Consider the following 27,408-nt stretch of genomic DNA (forward strand, 5'->3'; position numbering starts at 1 on the left):
GTGGAAGAGACCCTTATTTTACTACCATTTTTACAGGTAACCCATCTAGTGCTTTGAAAAATCTGACCACCATATGAACGGGTGCATACAATGGGAATGCTTTCTTATAGAAAATAAGTAAAATAAAAGTAGAAAAGTTACCACATAGTAATACGGAATCTTTAACTGTGCCAGCTTACCTGTACCAATATCTCCTGCTGTATCTGCTGGTTTTCCAATTGTATTACTAATGCGAACAATCCTTGACTCAGGCTTAACATTATTGGAATTTTGATAATTCAGTGCAGGAAGGCAGTCACCGCTTCCCTTTCCACTCTCTATCTCAGATACTGTATACAACACACAAGATACATGAAGAATTTGTCAGGATTTGAGTTTTTTTTGTAATAAATACTTGAAAACATTCATTAACTGCAGGCCACTTTGTCCCAGTGTTAGGTATCCAAAAGTCAGGACAGATGCTGCCATGCTATAATATCAAATGCATTCCACATCTTTCTTTGCTGTTTACAAGGGCAGGTGGTGACACAAGTGATCACTGAAACTATTTGAAACAGACTATTTCAGTGAAACAGAACAACTGGGTTGGGTACACTGGTGACAATACAAGCGGTGATAGTAACAATTAAATAACAGTGATGATGAAACAATTTTAAATTATTTAATCAATGAAAACAATTACCAATATGTACTGGGCCACTAAAAACTCAATAGTATAACATTTAAAAACTGCTACCAAATGTGTTTTGACCAATGGTCCCCTTCAGTGGTAAAGTAAACATACACCCTTGTATAATATATACATACACAATGCAAATATCAGTAAAGCCCTAATGAAGTGTTAAAACCTATACATGTTCTAAAATAGATAACTGTAGAGGGGGTGAAAGGCTCCACCAAGGAGGATTGTGGTTTTTTTGGTTTGGCAAGGAACTGCCCTATATTTCAAGGATATTCCAGATATATCCCTGAAGCACATTAACTTCGGCTGAAGCAAAAAATTCAAGTTTTTCATTTCCGGCTTAAGCAACCCATAATGGAATAAATCCCCTGTAGATATACCATATTTTAAACATTCCAAAGTCATGTGAAAGCATATAGTTGTGTTTTTTTTTAAAAAAATAAGGTTCAGCATTGTGTATATTTCTCCAATAAATGCTCATCCATTAATAAAAGGGTAGACAGAATGGCACAATAGAGAAAAGCAAGTCTCCCTTTAAAATTATCTCCATTGTCCTTCTAGTGGGCCCAGTAATGCCTAGGAACAGCATGCTACAACTCACATTATGCTATAGGCTCAGCCTCCAAACTGAAGCTTTCTCTACTGTTGGATGTCTATGGAACAATACAGCATAGAAGTACAACAGTAAAACAAGCTTCAAAAGGAATGCCCTATAGAAAAAACACTCATTAAGTTCGAATCAAACCAAACCTATTTGGATGTCATGGAATAGAATTCAGACATGCCAGCTACCAATATTTGATACATACAGGAACTGGAGTCACTCTCTTTTTTCTCTTCTTTTTTTTCACCATCCTTCTGAACAGTTGCTTTTTCTTGCTTAATTGCTTCTTTAGACAGCCTGTATAAGAGATCTGAATGTTCCCCTATTATAATATGAAAACAACAGGATGAGAAAAGTTAGCAAATATATTTTTCCCAAAAGGAAAAAAAAAGGAATACCAAACAGAAAAGGAACAGTGGGATGATGAGTCAGAGACTAAGGATGCTTCCAGATGCGTTATTTTTTATGTGTAGTAACTTTCCTTTGTTTACATAATTTTATGGATGTTCCAGACATCACAGTCATCCAGATTTAACCATCCTGTTTTCCCCACCACAACTGTCTTTTTCCCTACGGCAGAAAATTCATTAAGGAAGGAAAGAACAGAATAGCAGCACAATCCAGAAGATGTTGACAACTGTCGGCTGGTTGCTAATACCCCCTTTCCCGGGCAAGGTGCTTGAGCAGGTGGTTGCTGGCCAGCTCTAGGAAAATCTGAAACAGTTCATCTAGATCCATTTATATCGGACTTCAGGCCTGGATTTTAAAAGCAAACTGCCTTGATCGCCCTTTGGGATGACCTTTGCCAGGGAAGGGACAGGGTAAGTGTGACCCTGTTGATTTTCTTGGCCTTTCAGCAGCTTTTGATATCCGCCTGGATAAGGTATCTGGGCTGGGAGTTGGAGGTAGTGCACTGCAGTGGTTCTGCTCCTACTTGGATGGCCGATTTTAGAAGGTGGTGCTGGGGGATTCTTGCTGTCCCTCTGCAGTTATGCCATGGGGTGCCACAGGGCTCTATTTTATCCCCCATGCTGTTTAACATCTAAATGGCATCTGCACTGTGCTCTTTTTGGAGCGAGGTGAAGACATTTTTATTTTCCCAGGCATTTTATTTTTTTTCAGCTTCTGTTTTAAATCTGGTATTGTATTTTAAATCTTTGCACTTCAGCTAGGTTCCCTTTGGTTATTATTATTATTTGTATACTGTCGTTTTAAACCTTTAAATCTTTATATTCTATGTTATCAGCTCAGTTCAGACAACACATTAGTGAATGCAGTATGAAAACTCCATTCAATGACTGAGTTTTTAGGAGGTACACCTCACACAAGTTCTAAATCTACCATTGACTGTGGGCTACCATGGAGTTGAGTAAAATCCATCCTGGCGTTTGATTGACAGCTCCTCTGCTCTCTCTCCTCCTCCTCCGGTCCTCCCAATGGTATCCCATCAGCCACTGCTGCTGCAAAAAATCCCAATCCTGGTAGCTCTCCTAGACCAGCATTCGCTCCTTTCGCCGCTCTTGCCAGAGAACTCTGTAGCTAGTGGGAAAACTCAACGCAACTGAGTGAACCTCTTTCCATGCATTTATATGGTTTCTCCCCTATACAAATTCTTTGATGAATACTAAGTTGTGAGCTCTGACTGAAATTCTTTCCACACTCATAGAATCATACAATAGTAGAGTTGGAAGGGGCTTCTAAGGCCATTGAGTCCAACCCCCCTGCTCAATGCAGGAATCCACCTTAAAGCATCCCTGACAGAGGGCTGTCCAGCTGCCTCTTGAAGGCCCCTAGTGTGGGAGAGCCCACGACCTCCTTAGGTCATTGGTTCCATTGTCGTACTGCTCTAACAGTCAGGAAGTTTTTTCTGATGTCCAGCCAGCATTTGGCTTCCTGTAACTTGAGCCCATTCTTCCGTGTCCTGCACTCTAGGATGATCAAGAAGCAATCCTGACCCTCTTCTGTGTGACAACCTTTCAAGTTGTATTTTATGGTTTTAATTGTTGTGAACCACCCAGAGAGCTTGGCTATTGGGCAATATAGAAATGTAATAAATAAATATTTGTTCCTCATTGCTTGTGCAGAATGACACAGAACTGTGAACATTCTCTTCTGTCAGTGTTGCACCTAAGTATATTTCCCAGCATGTAACGTACCTCGTCTTATTTTCAAGTGTTAATGTGCAGCAAAATGTGCTACATAGCTGAAACCAAATCATTCATGTCTATCTAAATGATCTAGATGAGTTCTTCAAGGTGGATCTGTTTTCTACACATATTTTTGGGTGCAGAAAACTACAAATCTAGAAGTACTGAATATAGCTACCTGTTCCAGCATACTTTCCTCTCTAAATTTACGGTAAATCCTGCTGTGTTCTGGAAAATAGAACCCTTGAAAATTCTCATTATTTTTTTCACAGGTTTCACATTCATTTCTCATATTTAAATCTGCAGTAAAATCAACTACTTTCTCATGAAGACACTCCGGGGTTAACTTGCTTCTCCATTGAACCTCCACACAAAATCTTGCATCATGTGGGTGCTTGTAGCAGTGCTCTGGTCTTCTATGCTTACCCATCTAAAACATGATGGCACTTAGAGTGCAATCCTATGCATATTTGGATGGAAAAAGTCCTACAGCTGTGCTATTGGGTTGTATGATTCTCTAATACTTTTGTCTTATATCTTCCTCAACGGGGACCATCAACTCCAACAGAGACCAGGAAGGGGCAATACACCTCTAGGAAGAATCTCAGTAAAAGCTTTAGTCGACAGCTGGTGGGCCACTGTGTGAACAGAGTGCTGGTCTAGATGAACCCTCGGTCTGATCCAGCACGGCTCTTCTTATGTTCTTTAGGGGAACTTCCAGTTTGCCTAAAAAATTCTTGTAAAATTAGAAAAGAGGCTCTTTTTCAATCAGATCCGCAATGCATTTGTGAGTTATGTATGTCTTCATTAAAGCTTTATGCTGGGGCTCTAACTTTTTAATGAGAACATTCTGCAAGTAAGAACTTATTGCACTGAGATCAGGATTAGCAGGTGTACATCATGAGAAACTATACTCTGAAAAACGCTTGTTGATTACTCTCGTTGCTGGGGTTACTATATCCTCTTATTATTTTCAATAGATAAGACCAGCCTAGATTTTTTTCTGGGTTTTGGGGGGTGGGTGGGGGGCAAATACTGTGCTAATTGAGAAATACAAGCAGTTTTGAAGCTTTCACTGTGTCCATCGTATTAAAAAAAACATGGAGTTATATTTTTTCTAAATTAAGAAGTATAAGTTGGTAATTTAAAGAAGCCAACAATATCATTTTGCTGATCCCATTCTCTTTGCTACTTGAGATTTTGCTTATCTGCACATATCCTATAATTATTATTTGGGGATCACACATTCTGTCTAAAATATTTCAAAACCCAGTGTCAGGCAAAACCTTTACTAGCCCAAACAGAATGTCAGAAAACAGTCAGGAAGCTTTCATGTTCTCTAGCACTCTTCACCAGGAAAGATGTTAAACCAAAGAGGGACAGCAGGGAAGAGATTGGCTTTATGTTGAAGCCGTGAAGTCTCCATTTAGCGAGAGAGTTAAGATGGAGTGTAGGAAGAGATAGCACTCCATTTGATTAGACTCTACTACTTGCTACATCTATTTCAGTCTGCACTTAGGGGCTGCCAGGTCAAAGAAACCAACTCTGGCTGATTCCCCCCACAAACACATATACACTTTGAAAATACAAAATCCAGAAGTTACTTGAATCCATCTCTGTCTCTAAAAGAGTTATCCATTCCATTAAGGCTTTAATTTGTTATACAAGGCGATTAAATCTTCATGAGAATGAGACTGTACCAGCACAAAGACAAAGGCTGATTTATGGGAACTCAGTAGTACAGTATTAACAACATAAAAATTATATAAAAATACTTCGCCATCAGTAAGATCAAACCCACCATATCCTGCATTAACTAAAATATCTTAGTTTGCTGTAAAACTGCAAATTTAGTGGACACATTGCAATTCAGTAACTGCACCAGCAAGTCTCCACTTTATACTCTGAAAACCATAAAGGCGTTATTAAAAGAAGGAACAATAGCTTCATACGTAATGGACTGGAAACCTTTTATTGAGTATATACAAGAACTGCAAAAAGATGATATATTTGTATGCGGATTTTATATATAACTTGTATCTCTGCCTTTGCTATATACATTTGCTTGCTTTTATGTAATCCAGACCTGGTTAACTAGAACTAATTGATATTTGCCGTCTGACATGGAGATCGCTTTAAATGGAATATAGCCTTATGTATTTGTGTTTATTTTAGTAGATGTTTGCGTTGTGATTTAGTTTGTATTGTTTTTTACCTTTCCTTATGTGTCTTGTCTTTGTGGAAAATAAATAAAAGTATTAATTTAAAAGAAAAACCATAAAGGCTATTCCCATCTGGACTATATATGGGTTAACTGTCCACTCAAAACACAGCTTCTCATGCAACCCCCCTGGACTGATCCATGCATCAGTTCTATGCTCATTGCAATCAGGCCTTTTTCAGTATAGGAGGGCTAATATTATTAACAGCCACAAGGCATCTATCCAAGGGTATGCTTCTAGATTAGAACACATGGAAAACTTTACAACAGCATTGGTGGTAGCCCATATGGACTCTTCAGGAGCATCTCGTGATCAAGATCCTAGATTCCCGCCCACTCCTATGCATGGGCAACTTTTTCTAAGCCTACACCTCCAGCAACCATTCTATAAGCACAACAGTCGGAAACAAATTCTGCAAGGGAACCAATGATTAAAACATGCTGTGCAAATTCAACTGTTTTTGAAAATACTGCTTTGTGTGTATAGCTATCTAAAATAAATAACAATCCTACAGTTAGAAACTAAAAGGCATAGATGAATACTATACCAGAAAGAGCTTTGTGGATGCCATTTGCAGGTTGCTTTCTTAGAACTCTTTTAAACTGTGCTATTCCTAAGACAACATTTCTTATCTTTGTCCACAGAAAATAACCGCTTCGATTACTTGAAGGCCAGGTACTTTCCAACACAGCCTATAACAACATTAAATGGAAATTTAGTCACATACATCCAAAGCAGCATAATTTTGGATATCCCATTCTGAATTAAAACAATTCAATGAGTTAGCTGAGGCTTAGACAGTGCCCACTCAAAAAACTTCATGGCTGAATAAGGATCTGAACCTAGGTTTTCCTAGTTGCATCTAACATTCTGGCTCAATTCTCATTAAAAAAAATCAGTTGTGGTAGTAAACTTGTTTCTGGACTGTAGCACTTCATGAGACTTCCCACCTGCAATCTGAGTAAATGCAGTATGTTTAAATTCCCATCAGTTGGAAGAGGGGAAGTTAAGATTTGGACCAAATTTGTTTTGGCCCTCAGTGTGGATTCAGATTAGTAACTATGGCACTTCAAGTCGTCACCATAGCCACATAAGAATGTATGTACTTTAAATTGCTAACATCAGGCACTGGTCAGTTAGTCATTGATTGAAAATCAGGTTGGGCATTATACTACCTTTATGGTTTATGAGTTTTCTGGTACTGAAATGAAAGGCTATCAAATAATTAATAAAAAGTGGACCACAAACATTTTATTTACCTTATTATAATAACCATATGTAATGGCATTAGGATCAACTCCAGCTTTTTTCATTTCAAACAGGACTCTCACAGCTAACACAGGTTGGCCATATTGTCCGCATAACTGCATCAACACCCGGTAGCATACCTGAAAAAACAGAATCATAGAGGGTCCACTGAATCCAGCCATCAAGTCCCGCCCCCTGCTCAGTGCAGGAATCCAGTTTAAAGCATCCCTGACAGATGACTGACTGTTGTCTCTACTTGAATATCTCCAAAGATAGAGAGCCACCAACTCTGTTGGCAGTTGGTTTCACTGCTTAACTGCTCTGACTGTTAGGAAGCTTTTCCTAAAGTTCAACTGAAATCTGCCCTCCTGTACCTTAAGCCCGTTATTTCGCGTCCTAAAGTCTTGTAAGATAAAGAACAGGCTGTGGTCCTCTTCTGTGTGACAATGCTTTAGGTACCAAATCCTCCTTTGGTCTTCTCTTCTCAAGGCTAAACAAACCCAGTTCCTTCAAGCTTTCCTTGTAGGACTTTGTTTCTAGTCCCCAATAACCTTTGTTGTCCTTCTCTGAACTCGTTCCAATTTATCTGAATTTTTCTTAAACTGCATTGCATGCAGTTCTGGTGTCCAGAACTGCATGCAATATTTGAGCTGAGGTCTGACCAGCACAGAATACAGTGGAACTATTACTTCTCTCTATTTGGGCACCATACTTCTATTGATGCAACAAAAAATGCATTTGCCTTTTTTGGAGCCACATCACACTACTGACTCATATTCAGCTCGTTATCGACTACAACTCCAAGTTCCTTTTCACATGTAACATTGCAAGCCAGGTATCCCCCATCTTATATCCCTTGCTCGGCTTCGTCCATTTTCTTCGGCTGCCCCTTACGCCTGGAACGCTCTTCCAGAACATTTGAGAACTACAAGTTCAATCGCAGCTTTTAAAGCTCAGCTAAAAACTTTGCTTTTTCCTAAAGCTTTTAAAACTTGATTTTGTTCTGACTTTTATACTGCCTGTTTGGTGCATTCTCTTCCCCTCCTTATTGTTTTATCATGATTTTATTAGAATGTAAGCCTATGCGGCAGGGTCTTGCTATTTACTGTTTTACTCTGTACAGCACCATGTACATTGATGGTGCTATATAAATTAATAATAATAATAATAATAATAATTTCATTTCTTTGTCTTAACTGAAGAACTTTGCACTTGTGTCTTTTAAATTTCATTCTGTTATTTTCTGCCAGTGTTCTAACCTACCAAAATCATTTTGAATTTTTTTTCTCTATCTTCTAAGGTAGTAGCTAGCTGCTGCCGCCCCTTCCCTCAGTTTATTTATTTATTTATTTATTACATTTTTATACCGCCCAATAGCCGAAGCTATTTTTATACCGCCCAATCGCCGAAGCTCTCTGGGCGGTTCACAAAAATTAAAGCCATAATAAAACTTTCTGTCACCTGCGGATTTAATAAGGATTCCCTCCACCTCTTCCTCCAAAATGCCGAAGAGTACAGGGCCCAGAACCGAGCCCTGCAGCACTCCACTCGATGCCTTCCTCCAATTTAATGAGAAACCACTGATGAGCACTCTTTGAGTACAGTACTCCAGTCAGCTGTGGATCCATCAAAGTAGTCGTGTTATGCGGCTCAAAGACTGAATTTGTTACTGCTTTACTCTTAAGGAACTTACATACCTCATAAGGACAACATGTACCAGAAGGGATATCCATTTACCTCATCAGGTGGATCAATCTTTTTTGTGTGCATTTTCCGGAGCACATCATAGGCTGTTCTCAAAGCCCGCACTTTGGAATGACACACTTTGACATAGGCAGGGAGGCAGATAAACCATAGGCCATAGCAATGGCGCAGCAAGCACCTGGACCACATCTGAGGGATAGAGGAGTATCTCTTGGCTATCTTATGGGCTGACTTAATCTCCTGCAGGGACACATTGAAAATAATATGCTTTAGTCACATTACATCTTTGAAATCATATGGATCCATAATAGGAAGAAAAGGACAGGGCTAGATTAATTACATCATTAATTAATCCTGTAACAGGTTTGGGAACAATAGACCATTGTCCACTATACTTGGTTATCACCAATTCAGCTGGCCAGAAAGCGGTACTGCAGCTACTGACCTAGTGGTTGTCAAAGAGTTTTGACATGGACCTACAGAGCTCAGGGCCAAAATTAGACAAAATGCCAGAGGGCCATGATCAGCTCTCCCAATGTTCTCTTCAAAGCTTAAGTGCACCTGCTTGGAAAAGAGGGTGGGAGCGTGGAGAGAAGGAAGGCAAACTGGATCAGGGCTGCTGTGGTGGGAGAAGGTTTTAATTCTTCCCTTCCCCTTCAAGGGGATTATTTTGATGAGGGAAGCCCCAACACGCTAATTAGTCCACAGAAAAGGGATAAGACAAAACTCTCTGATAAAATGTGACTGCTTACAGCAACACATGAAAATGTAAGTATTTGGAGCAATTAAAACACTTCAAACGAGTATTTAAAATAATAAAAACGAAAACAGGCTGCGGAGCTCAAAACAAAACCGTTGTCCTCCGAAGCTCAGAAACCTGGAGCCAGTCTGGTCTCGATGAAGGAAACAGCACTGAGGATAATATGATAACCCTTCCTTCCCCATGCATCAATATAGCAATCGAATTAGCAGTCCCTGGTGGCTATTTTTTTAATTCTGAAAACAATGTCAGGAGATCCACTCACTAGGCTGGCACTTAGTTTCTGGCCTGGCTCCTCAGCAACATGTTTTCAGTGTGAAGAAAAGCTGCTATCAGCCTATACCTGGAGCTTCATCACACGGGGGGAAATCACGTTTCCTCACCGTCACTTCTCCGCCCGTGTGTTTGTCCCTCATTACTTCCTCTTTTAAAAGAGAAAGTAAACAACATGCACGTGGCCCATTCTGATGACGCTGCTTCTCCTGCACACAGCAGGAGATGGTGGCAACTTCCGTCTCAAAAAATAAGCTGGACTTACTGGGGTGTTTTTTTGTCACACAAATAGCTAGAAGGGGCAGGAGGCGCACAGGATGCAGACGACATTGTGAGAGGGACCTGCGAATATCTGTGAGTGCCCAGCAACGAGTGTGCAATAAAACACTCGTCAGGTGATGCCCCTGCTTGCTAGCTGACCAATCTATCTGCCCACCCAGGCTCTGCTTAGCTCTGTCTCCTTTGGCCTTCTTATCCATGGATGAGCAGCCTTTTGCTGGCCTAATTCAGCCAGGGCTGCACCTGGACAGTCAGATCTGACATCCGCATAATTGCTAAAATAAATCAGAACACTGATGTTTCTAGCTTATAAATGGGAAGTCGCAAGGATAACTAATAGCACTAAGAATAATGGCATTTAAAATGGCAGTTTGAAATGCAAACTATTATCTGGGAAAATTGTTTCAGGGCGACAGCATGCCAGAATCACCAATACAGAGCATAAATATTCATCTGAAAGGTAATAGAATGTGAAGTCTATTAAAGGGGGAAATAAGCTGCTTAAATGGTTGCTCAAACCACAAGACAGATAGGTAAAAATCAAAGTGCTGCTGTTATCCGAATATTGAACAAGAGCAGCATTGTAGAAAATAATGATGAATCACTAGCTCATTACACTTGTTGTACAACCAGCAGGTGCTCAAAAGAATTTTCATTAATTAAAACATCATGTGAGCATATATCTGCATTTCTACAAGCCAAATTTTGCTCACAAGAACAAGAAACAAATAAGACGACGTAGTTTAACTATCCAAATTAGATGTTAAATCTGTTCCCAGTTTGCTGCAACTACCACTACACAAACAGATGCCTCCAACCACATTCAAGGAAGAAGCTGCTGGTGAATTACTTCCCTTTATTTTCTCTTGTTCTTGTCCTGAGTTGGGATGAGCAGCAATGGCCACTGTCTTAGCTGCCTTTAAAGGGGGGATTAAACTATGGAGGGAAGGTTGATAAATGGCTACAAGACATGATGGCCATACACGGCCTCCAGGTTCAGAGGCAGTGTGTTTCTGAATACCAGCTACTGGGGAGCAAAACTGGAAGAAAGCTATTGCTTGTGGGCTTCTTGAAAGCATCTATTCAGCCACTGTGGGAATCACAGAACCATAGAAAAGTAGAATTGGAAGGGTTGCCTAAGGTCATCTAGTCCAATGCAGGAATCCACCTTAAAGCATGCCTGACAGATGGCTGCCCAGCTGTATCTTGAATGCCTCTAGTGTGGGAGAGCCCACAACCTCCCTAGGTCATTGGGAAACAGGACGCTGGGCCAGGACTTTAGGAGCACCCAAGAGTTTCCGCATGTCCAGTGGGATTTTCAGCTTTTTCCTCTTTGAAACAGCACACACACCCCTTTCTGTTTTTGAAAGTCTCTTCAGTTTCAAAAATGGGTCGACATATGGCATGGCTATAAAGGAAACACAAGCACAAAACCTTACACGTGCCCCAAACCCTCTTGGGCACATAGAACAACTTGCACAATTCTCTGGATCCTTATCCAGCGCTCTGCACCTGATCAGAAACCGTTTATTGTGTATGAACCCGTTATTTGTATTTTTTGAAAAATTCATTAAAAAAAAGAGAGAGGTAAAAATGGATCGCGAATGGAGAAGGAAATCAGTGCCAGTTGGCAGTGCCCTCAGTGGGGTCCCGATCCTAGCGCTCCTTGGGCCGTCCTCATTCCCTGTGGGCGAACAAGAAACACTAATATGGAAATCAGGGCCACAACATGGGCACTTACACACCCCTCAAAAGAAAACCAACAAGACCTGGGTGAAGAACAGAAGAAAATGTGAAACCTTTGTTCAGATGGGTAGTACGGAGGCAAGTTATTCGATAAAACAGGTTGTTATAATTATTATTAATATCTATTTATAAAGCGCCTTCAATGTTCAAGGTTATGAAGAGAATATAAATTGCGGAAGAAGAAATGCCTTTTAAAGAGGCTCACATCACAATCCTATATTTATCTACTAGAAATAAGTCCCATTAGGGCTTACTCCCAGGTAAATGGGTACAGAATTGCAGTCCTAGTGATGTAACATCACTAATTCTAGCTGCTATGCAACAGCTGCTGGGAAAGAAAAACGAACTGTGAGATTAAATTATAGCGTGGAGCCTCTAGGGAGCCTGAGATCCTCTTTAGAATTCAGTGCAGGCACTCAACCAAAGTACATGTCATTGAGAAGCAAAGGTTAGTAGAGCACTTGAATGCGGGAATCATTGTTCCTGCAATACCCATACAAAACACAAATATGCATTTCTGGACTGCTACATGACTACAGGTTCTTTGATTGTCGTCCCCCCCCACTCATTGCATAGAGAATCCATTCCATAATATATTTTACACAATGCTTGCTCTTATGTCATTACATTTGTGTAGCCTGAAAGCTTTCCTCAACTTTTCATTGCAACCAGGATCCAAAAAGCTACTTCAGGCATACCCTGTGGGAGGTTTGACCATTTTCCTCTCTTATTAACGGTAGGTGTCATTTGCCATCCCGTAACATGCTTTCTACATTTTTCTGAGTTTCCAAAGCAGTTTGCTATCAAGCATTAGGGGGCTGCTGTTTGAGAAGCACTCCAGTCCAAAGCCCCAAAGGATGTGAGTTTCTATAACTCAACTGTATTTATTTCAAGCATGCCAGAATTGTGATTTGCTGGATTGGGAGAGAGCAAGAGGTCCTGCAATTTGATACAACTCTCCAAGACATATGCAGAGACTGTTGAAATGCTTTTTAGAACACCCTGGGAGACGCAAAGCATCATCACACAGGGGAAAATTGTGTTTCCTTACCATCGCTTTTCCGCCCACGTGTTTGTCCCTCATTACTTCCTCTTTTGTAACAGGAAGTAAACAATGTATATTTGACCCATTCACTGGGCCGTTTTGCACACAGCAGGAAGTAGTGGCAACTTCCGTCTCAGTCAGACTTACTGGGATGTTTTTTTGTGGCGTGAAAAAGGCTAGAAGGGGCGGGAGGTGCGCAGGAGACATAAAACGATTGTCTGATGGAGCTCACAGCAAATCCAGGAAACACAGAACTCTGAACAACCAAAGGTGTGGCATGCTTATTAAATACCTGTTTTGTTCTCCTGAACATTGGCAATGGGCTGTTTGGACTGCTGGCTTTTGAAAACAACTTGCTGTTCTGTATTGTCAGAAGTCCTGCAGGCCGCTCAAACAGTTCTTGTCTTAGCACAGGAAAACCACTATAACTGAAAAAGAAAGAAGGCACCACTTAATTTTATGTACTTATATCCCACATTACCCTGAGAAGGCAGAGCCATTGAAGTGCTCTAGTATTCTTCTGACTTAAAGCAATATTTTACAGCCAATGGAAGGGATTCCACTAGATAGCAGGAAAATGCTTAGTAAGGAATGCACAAGCTTGGTGCACTGCTTTGCTATTTGGACAGAAGACAAGTTGGGGGATGACATCTTTCTCACATGTATTTATTGACATCTGTAATAAGGATCAGCAACTGGGAGACATGGGCCTCATTGGACTCCTCAGATATGCTGCCTGACTCTCTAGTCAGGCTACATCCCTTTGCTGACTCTAAGTGGCAGTAAAGGGACGTGGAGGGATGAATATATGAACACATGAAGATGCCTCATTATGGGCCTGTTCAGAAGACACCTTAAACCCTGCTGGTTAAGGCTTTTGGTTAAGCAACAGGGTTTAAGGTGTCTTGTGCGATGCGTTTTGCTAAACCCTGCTCACACACTCACTAACCCCAGTCAGACCGTCTGCAGCAGGTTTAGCGGCTCTAACCATGGCTTAAAGTGTTGTTTGTGACAGCACGGCTTGCGGTTAGCACTAGCCCCAGAGAACCAGAGTCTGAAGTGTCGTCTGAACAAGCCCACGGAGTCAGGCCATTGGTCCATCCAGCCCAGTGCTGTCCTCTCTGACTGGCAGTGGCTCTCCAGGTTCTCAGGCAAAGAGAAGTGTTTCCTATCATCTGTTATCAGACCCTTTTAGCTGAAGATGCCAGCGACTGAACCTGGCACCTTCTGTACACACAATCTGTGCACTCTACCACTGAGCCTGGAGCACATGACAGGTTACTTAGGAGTAAGGGGTTGAAGCTTTGTCCCCCTCTTCTCAGCGTAGCCCTTCAGGGAAACTAGTAGCTGACTAGAAATCTATACACATACTTAAAGCTCAGTATTTAACTAAAGGTTTTTTGAGTATGCTATTCAGTTAGATTGACAACTTCATTAGTATTGATTGCATTTAGGCAAGAAACCTCTGTAAAGCTTATTTAGTTTCTAATGAACAAAGCAGGAAAAGAAGCCCATGAAAATCAATATCAATCTGCAAATTCATTTGAAAGAGAAAATTAGATTGCGGGGTTAAAAATGGACTTTCAGGAAGGAGGGGGGAACCCCATAATTACTAAATTCATCACATGCTATAAGAAGCTGAAGGCCTACCGCTGAACAAGAAACCCCTTTTTAGCTCTTACTTAAGTATAAAGGACATCTACCTTATGTTTCATGAAAGGCTTCCTAAAGAAATACATAATAATATATGGGACAGGAAGGTCCACTCCAATAACCTGGGTGGGAAAACTACATTTGGCTTCTCTTCTCCCAGTAAGGACATATGAAGTGCCCTGCTGGATCAGACCCAGGGTCCATCTAGTCCAGGACTCTGTTCACACAGTGGCCAACCAGCCGTTGGCCAAGGACCAACAAAGCAGGACATGGTGCAACAGCACCCTCCCACCCATCTTCCCCAGCAACTGGTGCACCCAGGCTTACTGCCTCAGATACTGGAGATAGCACACAACCGTCAGGGCTAGTAGCTATGGATAGCCTTCACCTCCAGGAATTTATCCAAACCCCTTTTAAAGCCATCCAAATCATTACATCTTGTGGTAGTGAGTACTCCAGAGCCATTGCACTTGGGTGCTTCTGAAAGAAAAGGTCACTCTATTGATGCAGTTTGGTTGGGAACAATTGCCACTTGCCCCTTTCCACCACCTCCACCTCATAGAATGTCTCCCTCAGTGGCTATTCCACCTGGCACTTATATTTGACATTTAAAGCCCTAAACGGTTTGGGGCCAGGTTATTTGAAGGAACGCTTCCTCCCATATGTACCTGCCCGGACCTTAAGATCATCTACAGGGGCCCTTTTCCGTGAGCCCCTGCCAAAGGAAGTTAGGCAGGTGGCTACTAGGAGGAGGGCTTTCTCCGCTGTGGCACCCCGGTGTGGAATGAGCTCCCCAGAGAGGTCCGCCTGGCGCCTACACTGTACTGCTTTCGTCGCCAGCTGAAGACCTTTTTATTCTCTCAGTATTTTAACACTTAATTTTAACTTAAATTTAAATTTTACTGTTCTAACTCTGTATTTTACTCTTATATCAATTTTGTTGCATGGTTTTATCCTGGTTGTGCTTTTTATACTGTATTTTGTAATTGTGCTTTTAACATGTTGGTTGTTTTATTATGGGTTTGACTTTTGTGAACCGCCCAGAGAGCTTCGGCTATTGGGCGGTATAAAAATTATTTATTCAGAAATCGTAATGCCACCTTTCAGCTACAAGAGTCTCCAAGGAACTTTACAACAGTTAACAACATATACAAATGTATACAATACACCACAGTAAAACTGAGAGTTAAAAACTAGGATTATGGATGTGCGAATCAGGATAACTTGATCTTGCCCAAATTCTCCAAATTCCATCTCAAAACTTGTTCTGACTTGAGTCTGTATTTTTTTTCTTTTCCCATGAAAATCTATGTGTACTTTCATGCATATCTTTCCAGATTGTGCACATCTTTTAAATTTACACTTTGTTCTCCCGCTTTATCCCAGAGTGCAGGACATGGAAGAACGGGCTCAAGTTAAAGGAAGCCAGACTCCAGCTGGACAAACTTCCTGACTGTTAGAGCAGTACAACGGAACCAATGACCTAGGGAGGTCGTGGGCTCTCCCACCCTAGAGGCATTCAAGAAGCAGCCGGACAACCATCTGCCAGGGATGCTTTAAGGTGGATTCCTGCATTGAGCAGGGGGTTGGACTCGATGGCCTTGTAGGCCCCTTCCAGCTATTCTATGATTCTATGAAACATCCTGGCCACAGCATTTTGCACTAGCTGAAATTCAGAACACATTTTAAGGGCAGACCTAAATAGAGCAAACTGCAATAACCCAACCTGGATGCGGCCAAGGCATATGTGACTACAACCAGAATTGCTTTCTTTAGGAAAGTGTGCAGTTAGTGCACTAGCCAAAACTGTGAAAAGACACCCCTGGCCACAGCAGAAACCAGAGAATCCAGGAGCAAACTCAGGTCAAGAAGACTCCATAGTCTGAAAAACTGATCCTTCAAGGGAGGTGAAACTGTGTTCAGAAGAGGCTTGACTCCAAATCTCAGATTAGATTTCCTACTGCCTAACAAGCACTTCTCCCTTGTCTCAATTAAGCCTCAGTTTTTTTGGAAACATCCAATCCAATAATTGTGCTCAAGCAATTGTTAAGGGTCTCAACAGTGTCCTTGGCATTCGATGAAAAGGAGAGAGAGAGGGAGGGAGGGAGGGAGGGAGCTGGGTTTCATCTGCATATTGGTGACACCTGACTCCACATTCTGGACAACTTCTTCCAATTATTGCATGTAGATTTTGAGAAGCATATGTGAAATGACTGTGCCCTGTGGGAACCCCTAGGCCTATGTAACATTATGTAAGAACTTGGTACCTGAATTTGCTACATTTCCTCTTCTCTCCCTGTTCATGTTTCATATCGTGACTATTGGATTATATGCGATCATTTTAAATTGTAACCCAGGTTCAGTCCATAAAAATGCTTACAAATTCAGTCGTGAGCCAAAAAGTCAACGGCTGGTTGGCCAGTGTGTGAACAGAGTGCTGGACAAGATGGACCTTTGGGCTGATCCAGTTTGGCACGTCTTACGTTCTTATTGCTGATTTACTGCGAGTTTTCAGTGGAAAACTGCTATGGAATGCTACACCAGCCAAATTTACATTGAAAAGAAGCTAAATTTTGCCATTGTAGCATTCTGTAGTTCAGGGGTGAGCAATGTTGGGAGGACTGGAGGCCATTTTCAGTCCAGGGGCCATACCTCCCCACCCACTCACAGCACCATATTTTTTTTAAGAGAGATGTCTGGAGTGGCTATTCAGTGCTGCAAACCCTTGTTTGTGTGGGCCTCCCACACAATACAGACAGGTCTGCTCCCTTGAAAAGGACAGGTAAACATTCCAAGTGGGGAGTTCCACAAATGTATTTGAATGCACACTGAGACATATCTGGATGAAACAGGTGCAAACAATCTGCAAGATGCTCATTGGAGTCAAGAGGACTAAAATGGCTGAGCTTCAAACATGTTGACTGAAGCTGTTCACTTGCTCATCTGCATATGCTTCAGTGTTCTACACACGTCCTTTCTTAAAGCCCAGTATGGCCTGGATTATATGTTTACCTGTAGGAATTATGTACCTAAAATAGAGGTAGACAACTTCGAGGAGGGGGTGTCTGGGGGCCATTTTGGGCCCTCCAGAAGGCTGCAGTCCATGGGCCACTGCATACTCTGCTAGGTGACAGGGAAAAATGGTTGAATTTCAGGAGCGAAATGTTACAGCGCACAAAAATTGTCAAGTTTAGCTTATTCTTAAGATAAATTTGATCCTTTTAGCACTCCATAGTTCCCCCACTGCCCCCACACTTCCAAAAGGGGGGGCATACTGCAGGTCTGTCCTTGTGCCTGCATGTTGCCCACGCTCTCACTGAGCTTAACTTGCCGTAAAGGTACCTAAACATTTCCTAATTTAGCCTAATATGAGGAAGATTCTGCCTTGGAAAGTAAGGAATTTCCAACTCTTTTCCAGGCTGAACTGAAGCACAAAATAAAGTCAGTTACTGCCTATAAGGTCAGGTCTAGCTATAAGTTTCACTAATACAGCAGCTTGTGGCATAGACAATATTTTGCTCCTAACAGGGGAAGGACCACCATCTTGCCAGGGTTCGTACAATGTTCCAAGGATTACCTGTACTGCGATGGAAGCTCTTCTCCATTGGGAAAGTGTGGGATCTCTGGGGGAGTTATGAAAACAGTGTGCTCACTCTTGTAGGACTCATCAAGTTCTATAACCCGTGTGTCACCAGTCTTATCTGCATCCACCTGCAAAAAAATTCATTTAAAATTTGTAATATTTCCAGTAAAGCATGTGCTAACTGAACAACTAGTTTGGACACAGAAACTACTTCATACAGAAGCATTTAGAAAACAGAGTTGCCAGGGCTGCAGGTTAAGGGCAATTTAGGGCACAGTCCTATGCATGTTTAGACTAAAAGAAGTCCTATATCTCCCAGCGTTCTTCAGCCAGCATATCTAAACGTGCCTAGGATTGTGCCCCTTAGTAACATTAAAACCTACTTTAGATGCTACTTCACCATATTTTACTGTCATTATTTGTTATCCTCTCATCTTCTGTCTCTAATCTCTTAGAAATAAAGGGAGGGAAATGTTGTGTCTTGGACTTCTTTTGTAAACAACTTTAGCAATTCAGTATAAAGATGATAGGTTGTTTTCAAAGTGCTTATTTCAAAAGGCATCTGCTATCTCAAATCATATTCCTTTCATATAATCCTGTAAATAATTCAGCAATTATTTTTTCACAACAAGGGTATTTTTAGCCACTCATTTTTGCACACTGCCATTTTTCACACTATCATGCTAAAGTATTTATTAAATAAGCACATTTATTCATATATATTTATTCATATATTCATTCATGTATTTATTTAATTTGGAAAAGATATTTAGCCAAGCTAGCTCCATTTACCTACTCTCTACAGCAAATTCTGTTGCAAAGAATAACTATAATCAGATGAACAAACCACCACTTCCTTCATGAAGAATAAATTTCTTCATTTATTCTGACAGTGACAGTGGAGGCTCTCTGCTACTGGAAAACATTTTTTTTCTGCTAGAGAGGAATTGACTGAAATCAATAAAATGCCACCTAGGGGAGCTGACCACCTTCCTAGAACATGAAGAAAAATACTTGATTTTCTACTCTGTTGCTGCTTTCCTGACATGTACTTTTATGTTCGCAGCAATTATCTCAAGGGTACTCTTGCAAAAATGAATGTCACCATCTTCAGAACACTTCTGCGGTTTTCAGAAATTTCAAGGACACATTTCTAGACTGAGAGCCAGCTGTGAAGATGTCAATTACCTGGACACTGCTGGACTTAATAAAATCTGTCAAAAGCAAAACTTTGGTATCAGAACCAGACAGACAGACAGATAGCGAGATATACTGGAGCACCTCAGAGCCACACCACAGCTGCTGTATCTCACACCTCATTCCTCCATTAGGCCTCTCAAGCACCCCCAATCCTGCCAGCTGTAAAAGCCACATCAACCAGAAACAAAAAAATATTATGACTTGAATGGGAATGGTTCTCAGTCCAAGCAAACTAGGACTATTCCACACACAAGATGGAAAAATAAGGATGATAAGACAGATGGAAATCCACGGGTTCTAATTATCCCAATTATGGGGAACCTCCCTATCGGAAGAACTGTTCGAAGTTGGACAGGATGCTCTCCTCCATGAAGGATGAAACAAATAGTGGACTTACCATAAAACTTTTTTCACTCTCCATGGAAAAGGGCAATGCAAGAGAGGATGTTAAAAAGGATGTTCTGTCAACCTATGTAGGAGCTGGTCTACTTCATCCCCCTGTCCAAAATATATCTCCTGGATCCATGGGGGCTCTCCATGTGAACCAGAACACTGGAAAAACTGTGTTCTGGTTCACATGGGAACACCCTCCCCTCCACAACAGATACAGGAGACATTCACCCTCCACAAGTACAGAACAACAAAAGAGAGGGACGGTGTGGTGAATAAGTTCCTGGGATGATGGCAAAGGACACTGAGCTTTCAGACAAGTAAGTGTCTGATGTAGGCTGATCAGAGCACTGCTGCACACATGAAATTTTGTGGGCAGTATGGGGCTGTGGGAGCCATTTGAAATTGCCTACAGCAGCCAAAGACTTTGCCAGCATTACGTGTAGTCAGATGTGGGGAAGTATATCACATATACTTACTTTATTTACACAATCATCAAAAAATGCAAGGCTTGCATCTTTGTCACTAACAAAAGAGCATTCTTCAATGAAGCGAATGAACATTTGTGTCTTCGTCATCATAGTGTAAAACTTTTGATGTGAACGATCACGGCTTTTTAGAAACCCTGTAAGATAAAAATAATAATACTGATAAGCTAAACGTGACTGGCAGGGAAAGCAGAGACCTTATATTCTACTAAAATTTTGAAATTAACTAGGATAAACTATAAGAAAGAATAAACTGCTTCACACAAAAATGATCCCCATATATTATTGTTGTGGTACCAAATACTGCAGTCTGTTAAAGTAATGCTACAGGAGTTTCACAATTGCCCTTTTTTGGATATAAATTCCTAGCTTCCTAAACCATAGTTTAGCAAGCTTGGAGTAAGTGTTGGCCACGCACACATTCTTCCATTCTTTGTCAGCATACTGATCCTGATTAGCTTAAATTACAATTTCCATTTCACATGAACTGTGACTTAATGGGCCCGGCTGACATGAACAAAGTAAGTGGTGGCATATTTAAATTGCGACATGTGCCAGGTGTGGTTTCCATAATTGCTGCCTGGACACAGCTTATCGTAATGCCCAAACCTGGGCAGCACGGCTTGTCAGAGGGAGAAAACAAACCTCCAATAACCCATGGGTTATTGTAGGGTTATTGGAGGATTGTTTCACTGTCTAACATGCCATGGCACCCAGGTTCGGATGGCATGACAAGCAGTGCTTATGCAAATCTGCCTGGAACGCATCACAATTTAAATAACTCAGAGTCGCTTATTTTGATCTTGTGAACCACTACAATGTCAGTTTACTAATCAGGATCTTAAACCACATTGAAACCAGGCCTGTGCGTCAATAAAAGGAGGAGGCAAGCAAATAGCACGTGGGCCCAAGCCTGATTCCAGGCTTGTTAAACTAAACTCATCCAAACTCAAACACTGTTCGCTTGTTTCTTCTTCCTACCAACTCTTGGGAGGGTCTCAGGTACAACTTAAACCCATCTCTGTATCTGGAAGAACTACATTTGAATGTCCGCAGCTCCCTCCCACTTTCCATCTTAAGACTGTAAGAAAATGCACTTCGGGTTATTGCTCAGTAGCCAACCAGGTTTTTGCATGACCAAATGCAGATTCCACGCCTTGAACACCAACCACTTTTGTCATTCTGCACCCCCTCCCTTTGCTTTGTTTACCACTCTGCCTGATGAAGGCTTCTAGAGAACTTGAAAGGTTGCACAGTAATTTTTTACCTTTGAACTTGCCAATAAAAGTATTATGGTGATAAGGATTTGGGAACTTTTCTTTGGACTGTTTTAAAACACTTTTAAAGGGCATAAAGTGAATTTTCACATTCAAAGCTTAAAATCACCTTTCTTTTAAATCATCTCCTAACATAAATGCAAAATTTGCAGTGGCCAGTATCCTTTTGATTTCTTTGTGAAATTTTGCTCTGCACTATCATCACAAGGGACAAAAAAGCATTTAATGTTATGTATAAAAACTACAGCTACAAATGACAATGAATTAAGCCTAAAGCAAATTTTAAACACATTTGAAGGGATAAAAAAAGCTCAGATAAAACAACTGTAGGAATTTTAAGAGAAGTTAAATTAATTGCAATAAGATCAGAGAAACTGCCTGGGCAGGTTTTATTCACCTGTACATAAATATATATTTCGGTTTCAGCACAATTCCTTCACAGCTTCTTCCTCTGAATTTTTAGGAAAGGAAAGAAACCTCTCGTGCAAGCACTGAGTCATTACTGACTCTTGGAGGGACGCCAGCTTTCGCTGACGTTTTCTTGGCAGGCCTTATAGCGGGGTGGTTTGCCGTTGCCTTCCCCGGCCATGATTACCTTTCCCCCAGCTAACTGGGTACTCATTTTACCAACCTCGGGAGGATGGAAGGCTGAGTCGACCCGAGCCGGCTGCCTGAAACCAGCTTCCGCTGGGATCGAACTCAAGCCGTGGGGAGAGTTTCAGCTGCAGAAACTGCTGCTTTACCGCTCTGCGCCACACGAGGCTTTTTAACCAAGTTGCAAATCAGAGGCAAGTTTAAGTGCCTGTTTCTTTACCTTGTAGTTCAAAGAGAGAACTTGCATCTGTTGCTGTTTCTGAAGGTGCTTGGGTAATAGGTCTTAGATATGACCTATAGCCTTTTAGTATAGAGGCCATGAAACAAAGGAATGCCTCCTGGATTTCCATATCTAACAAATGCAGCTTTGATCCTGAATGAAAATCATAGTCATTCATAGCAAGCTCCATCAATGCGTCATCTCTCGGTCTTTGTTGCACTGTGAGTAAAAAAAACAAGGTTGAAATGTAAAAACATTGCCAGTGTCAACAGTTTCCTTTCAGCTCTACAGGGCTAATTTCCCAGCCAAGTTCATTACTTTACCTTGCTAAGTTAATAATGCTACCTTATAAGCAGCAAGGGATGCCTGATTCTTTCAATCAAAAAATTCAGAGACTGATAAACTGATTCGTACCCTCAACGTGTTATTTGAAAGACCACAGCACACTGCCACAAATGAGGCAGGTTTAATTTGCTTCACGCCCTCAGCCACTGAAGAATTAAATATGTTACGCTCTCCGGTAACTGCCTACGGCCTTAGCTCTACTGTCTGGACGGTTTCTGTGACATCAGAATAGTTAAGCCAACGTCAGCCAGAAGGGCCACAACTCCCATGTTACCACTGGCCCCCTGCGGCATCAGAGCACATCAACCAATAGTATCAAGAGGCAGGGGAAGCAGAAAGGGCAGAGACACAAAATAAAAAAAAACAAGGGGGGGAAGGCAGACCCAACAGGAGAGAGAACTGACAATGCTCATGTTGATGATGGTATTCAGTTGATAAAATCTGAATACAGATTTTCACTGTGGTGGAGAAGCATGCAAATCATGAGTCTCTAAGATGCACAAAAAACCCAGACAAGCGCATTTACTTTTGCAAGAAAGTAGTTACTATGGAAACAATGACAGAATTGGTCTGGGTAAAACCTTAGTGACATCCAAACAGCAAAGGACAATTTACGTAAGGTTTTGAAATGCGTATGTCAGTTAGTGAAGTGACGTGCCTAAGGGTGAAATCTGCCAGGGTCTACTCCTGCTCAACTCCCTTTTATTTTAGAGGCATTTGCATGTGGCTCCTTGGATAAGGAAGGGCTAAAAAGGAAGATAATTTTCAGTAAAGGAAACCAATACAGATTCCTGCTTATCTGAACTAGATTCCAAACAAATCTAATGAACATATTTATTTATTCCATTTACATTCCAACAATGTATCCTCACAGTAAACCCTGTGAGGTAGACCTGGTTGAGAGATAGCAATTGGCCCAAGATCAAAAGTCAATTTCATGGCTGAACGAGGATTTGAAGCCAGGTCTGCCCATTCCTAATCCAGCACTTTAACCACTCCACCATACTGTGAGATGGCCAAATATATTCCCATTCTTCAAATGTTACAGATTTCCGACATGACATGTGATTTCACTCTTCAGAGTAAAAATGTTTCAATATTCTATGCAATTTAGGTAAGATGGTATTCCTTACTCCAAACAGATATAACTGTTTAAGATGTGAATGTTTTCCTAAATTATAATATCATTGTTTGATCTTCCCATTGTATTCTCACAGCTGCAAATATCCCAAACAAGAAATATAATAGGAACATAAGAAGCTGACTTATACTGTCAATATAGATCGGTATTACCTACACCAACTGGCAGCAGCACTCCAAGGCTTGACAGGGCTCTTCCCAGGCCTACCCAGAGATACCCTAGCTTGAAACTGGGACCTTTAGCATGCAAAGCACGTGCTCTACCCATTGAGCTACTGTCCTTCCCCAAATCCTTATTTGTACATCGTGTGCTTTTTCTAGAAGCTTGAAACCGGTATTTTCATTACATTCCCTGAATTTGCTGCTTCTCCTAAATAGCAAAAACTGCTTCACCATCTGAAAACATGGTTAAAAAGCAAGCCACCGTATATGACATTTTGGGGGCTTTTCCACACTTACATTCTGCTAGCTGTTGATATAAGTTATTTAAAGTGCTCATCAGGTTTTTACAAGGTTTCTTTGGCAAGATCTTCCATGCAACATTTCTCTTATCTCCAGGTCTAGAATAAGAAGAGAAGCATTATGGGAAACATGTTTCTTTCGGAATACCTGATCCGATACAGAGAACAACAACTGACGGGGTATGCATAATCAAAAACAGGTTTCTTGTTCAGAAATTATTTATAGCCTTAATATATTTTTAAATCTGCTTGTGGAAAGTATGGCAATTAGCAAAGTGTCCTCTGCTGCTCTGTGATTCTTCATGCCTCTTCTCTACTCTGTTGCTGTTGGAAACCATGTGAGAATGGAGAATGAGCAATTCCCCTTTCCGTGGGAAGCACTAAGCATGCTGCTTGTTTCTATTAATATTTTAAAATCTTATCTGTTCCTTTTGCTCACACACTAATTGATTCAGCATCTCATCTCCATTCCTGGCCTTGTTGCCTCTGGTGATGGTTTAGTATCATCTGTATTTTCCTGAAGCATGTGATTGTTGCAAATCTCTGGTCCCCGAAAAGCTCTACACACAGTCAAAACAGTTTACTAATATTTTGGGTTTGACATGGGTAAAGTTTCACAGCCACTCCTGCCCTCCTTTTCAGAATGAAATTGTTCTATAGCAAACATGGCATAATGGTTAACCTGGATTATAGTCCAATCTATGCCTCAGCTGGGACAGGGAGACATCCAGGAGCTTTCGAGGTGGGCAACATGGCTGGCTGCAAATAACATCGAAAATAAGGAGCCAACTGTGTGATCAATCAGCCTCACACTGGCATGGAAGCAGCAACCAGTGGAGCAGAGCTTCCTCATTCCAGTCAGCCTCCAACGAATATCTTTAATTTATTTTTTACTGTTTTACTTCTTATGTCCACAACTCCAGAATCTGTTCACGTATGGAGCAGTACACAGATTTTGTAAAATAAATACATAATAAACATGAGGAGGGCCTTGTCTTGACGAGGGGAAAGCCCCAGGGTGGCTTCACAGTGGCGTTAGGTCATTTATATGACGCAGCAGCCACTGCGGAGTCATCCCAGGTCCTTCCCTCGAAGATCTGAAATAAAAAAGTCGGGGACTTACCCAGACTTTTTTCTCTTGCAGTGAGGTGATGGCAGCGTTGGAGGCATGTCCAGGCAGATGGTGGGCCCTGACTGGTTGACATCTACCTGAACATGGGGGAGGGGGCAGGCCAGCGAGCTGAATGGCTGCTGGAACGCCTCTGCATTTCTCCGGTGTGGGAGAAAAAGGTTAAAAACAAAACAAACCCCTGTGCTTGTTCCTTAGGTGGGGACAACCTGAAGGAGCACAAGTGCGGGGTTTGGGGGGCTTGAGGCCCCAGTGCACCTTCGTCAAGACAGCCTCTAGGAGAAGCTGAAGAAGAGGCTCACTTTGTTCCGTTCCTTCTCCAGCCACCTGTGCTGGCTTTCTGGCTGTAGCTATTGTAGTAACACTTTGCCTGGTCTCATTAGGTTTTCACAATAAAGCTCCTTCAGCCTTGCTGTGAATTTAAGTTGGCAGAGTTAGGAAGCAATTTTACTTCCCTTCCAGATTGGTCAGGCAGGACACAGGGTTTCACTTTCCTGGGGCAAGTTGCTGCTGTTTGGCACTGATTGTAAGTTCTTTAGATAATGTCACAATGGGTTATTGGAGCACAAGACAGGGACTCTGGCATGGAGTGAAGAGGGCTTTAAGGGACTCTAGAGGCAGCACAACTACAAGTCCACTGCAAGGCCCTGTTGCTAGCAATATCTGCAGATGGGCTCAAACTCTTCCTCGCAGGGTTACCCAGAAGACAGGTTGGGTTGTACATACTGTCAGAGGTTGGACCGCCAGCATGTAACTGCCATGTCCATACCTCCCTCTCTCTCTCGTAATGTAAATTCTCATTTGTCAATCTTCCACTATTCCTGTCTCTCTCCTAAACGTACATTTGGTCCCTTACTATTTGCAAGCTGATCCCAGAACTCAAAACAACATTTTAAAACAGCCTAACACATTTCAGAAATGAAATTGATGACAGTGCTTTTGAATGGAGCTGAGCTGCAATGATTAATCTACTTATCCAGGGGTCTAAGAATTCTCAGTGTTATCATCCAGTTACTATTTCAAGGATCCTTTAAGGGAAGCCATGACTATATACGCAGTGTGAATGTGCACTTTTGACAAATGATGCAGAAATGCTTCCTTCCTTACATCTTGGCCCTGAGGGAAAGAAGAAAGAGCAAGGGGACAGGAGCAGGCAGACCGCCTGCTCCAGTTGGACTCTTCCTCCGCCCCCACAGGGCAAACTGTCATCTTGGCCCTATGGAGAAGAAGAAAGAGCAATGGGGCAGGAGCAGGCCGAGGAAACATTGGGGCCTGCTCCAGTTGGACTCCCCTCCTTCGGGAGCAGGACAATCGCATCAGCCCTGTTCCCAGTCCACTTAATTTCTCTCTCTCTCTCTTTCTTTCCCTCTTCCCTCCTGGACTCCTTTTCCTTGCATGTCATGTCTTTATTAGACTGTAAGCCTGAGGGCAGGGACTGTCTTTTTTTCTAACTAAGCCACTCCGAGAGACTTTTTTTGGCTGAGAAGCGGGGTATCAATATGATAAATAAATAAATAAATTTCCTTGATGGTATTAGTTTTCCCTTCAAATACAGGGAGACTACTAAGATTAACCATATTTATACACTATGGCAGAATCACAAGTTGAGAGCAGTTAAACTACAAAATTGAAAGAACAAAATTGGAACTTGTCCATGAGATCTGTTTCTTTATTTTACAGTCTGATAATATACATAACCTCTGCAGTTTTCTCCCTTATTGGAGACGGCAAATGTCTAGACCACCAAGAACTGCAGAAAAATAATCTCCATTCTGCTTTCGGACTGTGTGGTCTTAAGACGCACCCTTTATCGACATGAGCTTTAACTCTTGTTTTTAGGAAAGCTACCTGCTTTTTGCTGCATTGAGAAGATTAGTGAGAGACTATCTTACATTACTTATACAATTAACATGTACACAAACTGGCAAAGGCAGATTGCTGAGGCAAGCAATGTATCTATTTGATCTACTAATACACTGTATTCCTATAGCAAGGGGAAATGTGAGAAAAAACTTAAGGTGACAGTCCATATATGCATATTTTCCCTTCATAACTGAGGCTAGAAAAGTGTAGCAACTAAGCACGCAAGATCATCTTGCAAGTCTGGAATTCAATATGTAGCTTAAACAGATCACTATTCTTTCAACCTCATTCTCCACATTGGAGCTAATACTGGTCTATGCTATAGGACTGTTGTAAAGATCACTGAGCTAATATA

The 27,408-nt window shown here is 41.5% G+C and overlaps 1 protein-coding gene across 1 annotated transcript in view; it reads right to left on the reverse strand.

The window, feature by feature from the left end:
* Positions 1-27,408, reverse strand: part of DENND4A (DENN domain containing 4A) — a 63,934-nt gene that overhangs the window by 14,019 nt on the left and 22,507 nt on the right. Inside the window, exons 11-20 of the mRNA XM_063142456.1 lie at positions 24,060-24,160; positions 22,116-22,334; positions 20,016-20,161; positions 17,941-18,074; positions 13,003-13,138; positions 8,641-8,847; positions 6,915-7,043; positions 6,203-6,347; positions 1,492-1,608; positions 180-329 (exon numbers count right to left, since the gene is read on the reverse strand). Of these exons, the coding sequence (XP_062998526.1) occupies positions 180-329; positions 1,492-1,608; positions 6,203-6,347; positions 6,915-7,043; positions 8,641-8,847; positions 13,003-13,138; positions 17,941-18,074; positions 20,016-20,161; positions 22,116-22,334; positions 24,060-24,160 (1,484 nt within the window). The remainder of the gene's footprint in view (positions 1-179; positions 330-1,491; positions 1,609-6,202; positions 6,348-6,914; positions 7,044-8,640; positions 8,848-13,002; positions 13,139-17,940; positions 18,075-20,015; positions 20,162-22,115; positions 22,335-24,059; positions 24,161-27,408) is intronic.

The sequence above is a fragment of the Elgaria multicarinata genome, chromosome 16 (genome assembly GCF_023053635.1).
Source record: "Elgaria multicarinata webbii isolate HBS135686 ecotype San Diego chromosome 16, rElgMul1.1.pri, whole genome shotgun sequence".
Taxonomy (NCBI): Eukaryota; Metazoa; Chordata; class Lepidosauria; order Squamata; family Anguidae; genus Elgaria; species Elgaria multicarinata.